General features: G+C 53.1%; 1 protein-coding gene across 1 annotated transcript in view; it reads right to left on the reverse strand.

The window, feature by feature from the left end:
* Positions 1–539, reverse strand: part of RPSA (ribosomal protein SA) — a 13,635-nt gene that overhangs the window by 1,209 nt on the left and 11,887 nt on the right. The window contains exon 5 of the mRNA XM_010835478.1: positions 319–539. This exon is cut by the window's right edge and continues 10 nt beyond it. Within this exon, the coding sequence (XP_010833780.1) occupies positions 319–539 (221 nt within the window). The remainder of the gene's footprint in view (positions 1–318) is intronic.

Here is a 539-nt window from a genome sequence, read left to right on the forward strand (position 1 = left end):
GGATACATGAGCTGAGAAAACAGAAAAGTCAAGTACTGCCTGAAGAGTTAGGAATATTCAAGAGAAAAAAAAAAAGGCTATCTTTAAAATGTTTTCACCTCTCCTTAGAATCATATTTTGTAGCAAGTATTACTATCCAACTCCACTCATTGGGCCAGAGACCCTTGTGGCGTTAGCGAAAACTTGCCGCTCGTGTAGCACACTACCTACACTTGAGAGTTCACCGGCCAGCGGCCTCAACCCCAAGCTCTAACAATGTGCAGAGGAGGCCCGGGCGGAGCACTCAGCGGCCGCGCCAGCTCAGTCACAGACTGTTACCTTGTTGTTGCACGGGATGGCAATGTCCACGTAGCGCAGAGGAGAGTCCGTGTTGCACAGGGCAATGGTTGGCAGGTTCACGTAAGAGGCTTCCGTGAGGGGCTGGTGGTCAGCCCTGGGATCGGTGACCACCAGAAGCCTTGGCTCCCTGAACGCGGCCTGGATCTGGTTAGTGAAGGTTCCCGGAGTGAAGCGGCCAGCGATAGGAGTGGCTCCAGTGG

Source organism: Bison bison, unplaced genomic scaffold (genome assembly GCF_000754665.1).
Source record: "Bison bison bison isolate TAMUID 2011002044 unplaced genomic scaffold, Bison_UMD1.0 scf7180017864043, whole genome shotgun sequence".
Lineage (NCBI taxonomy): Eukaryota > Metazoa > Chordata > Mammalia > Artiodactyla > Bovidae > Bison > Bison bison.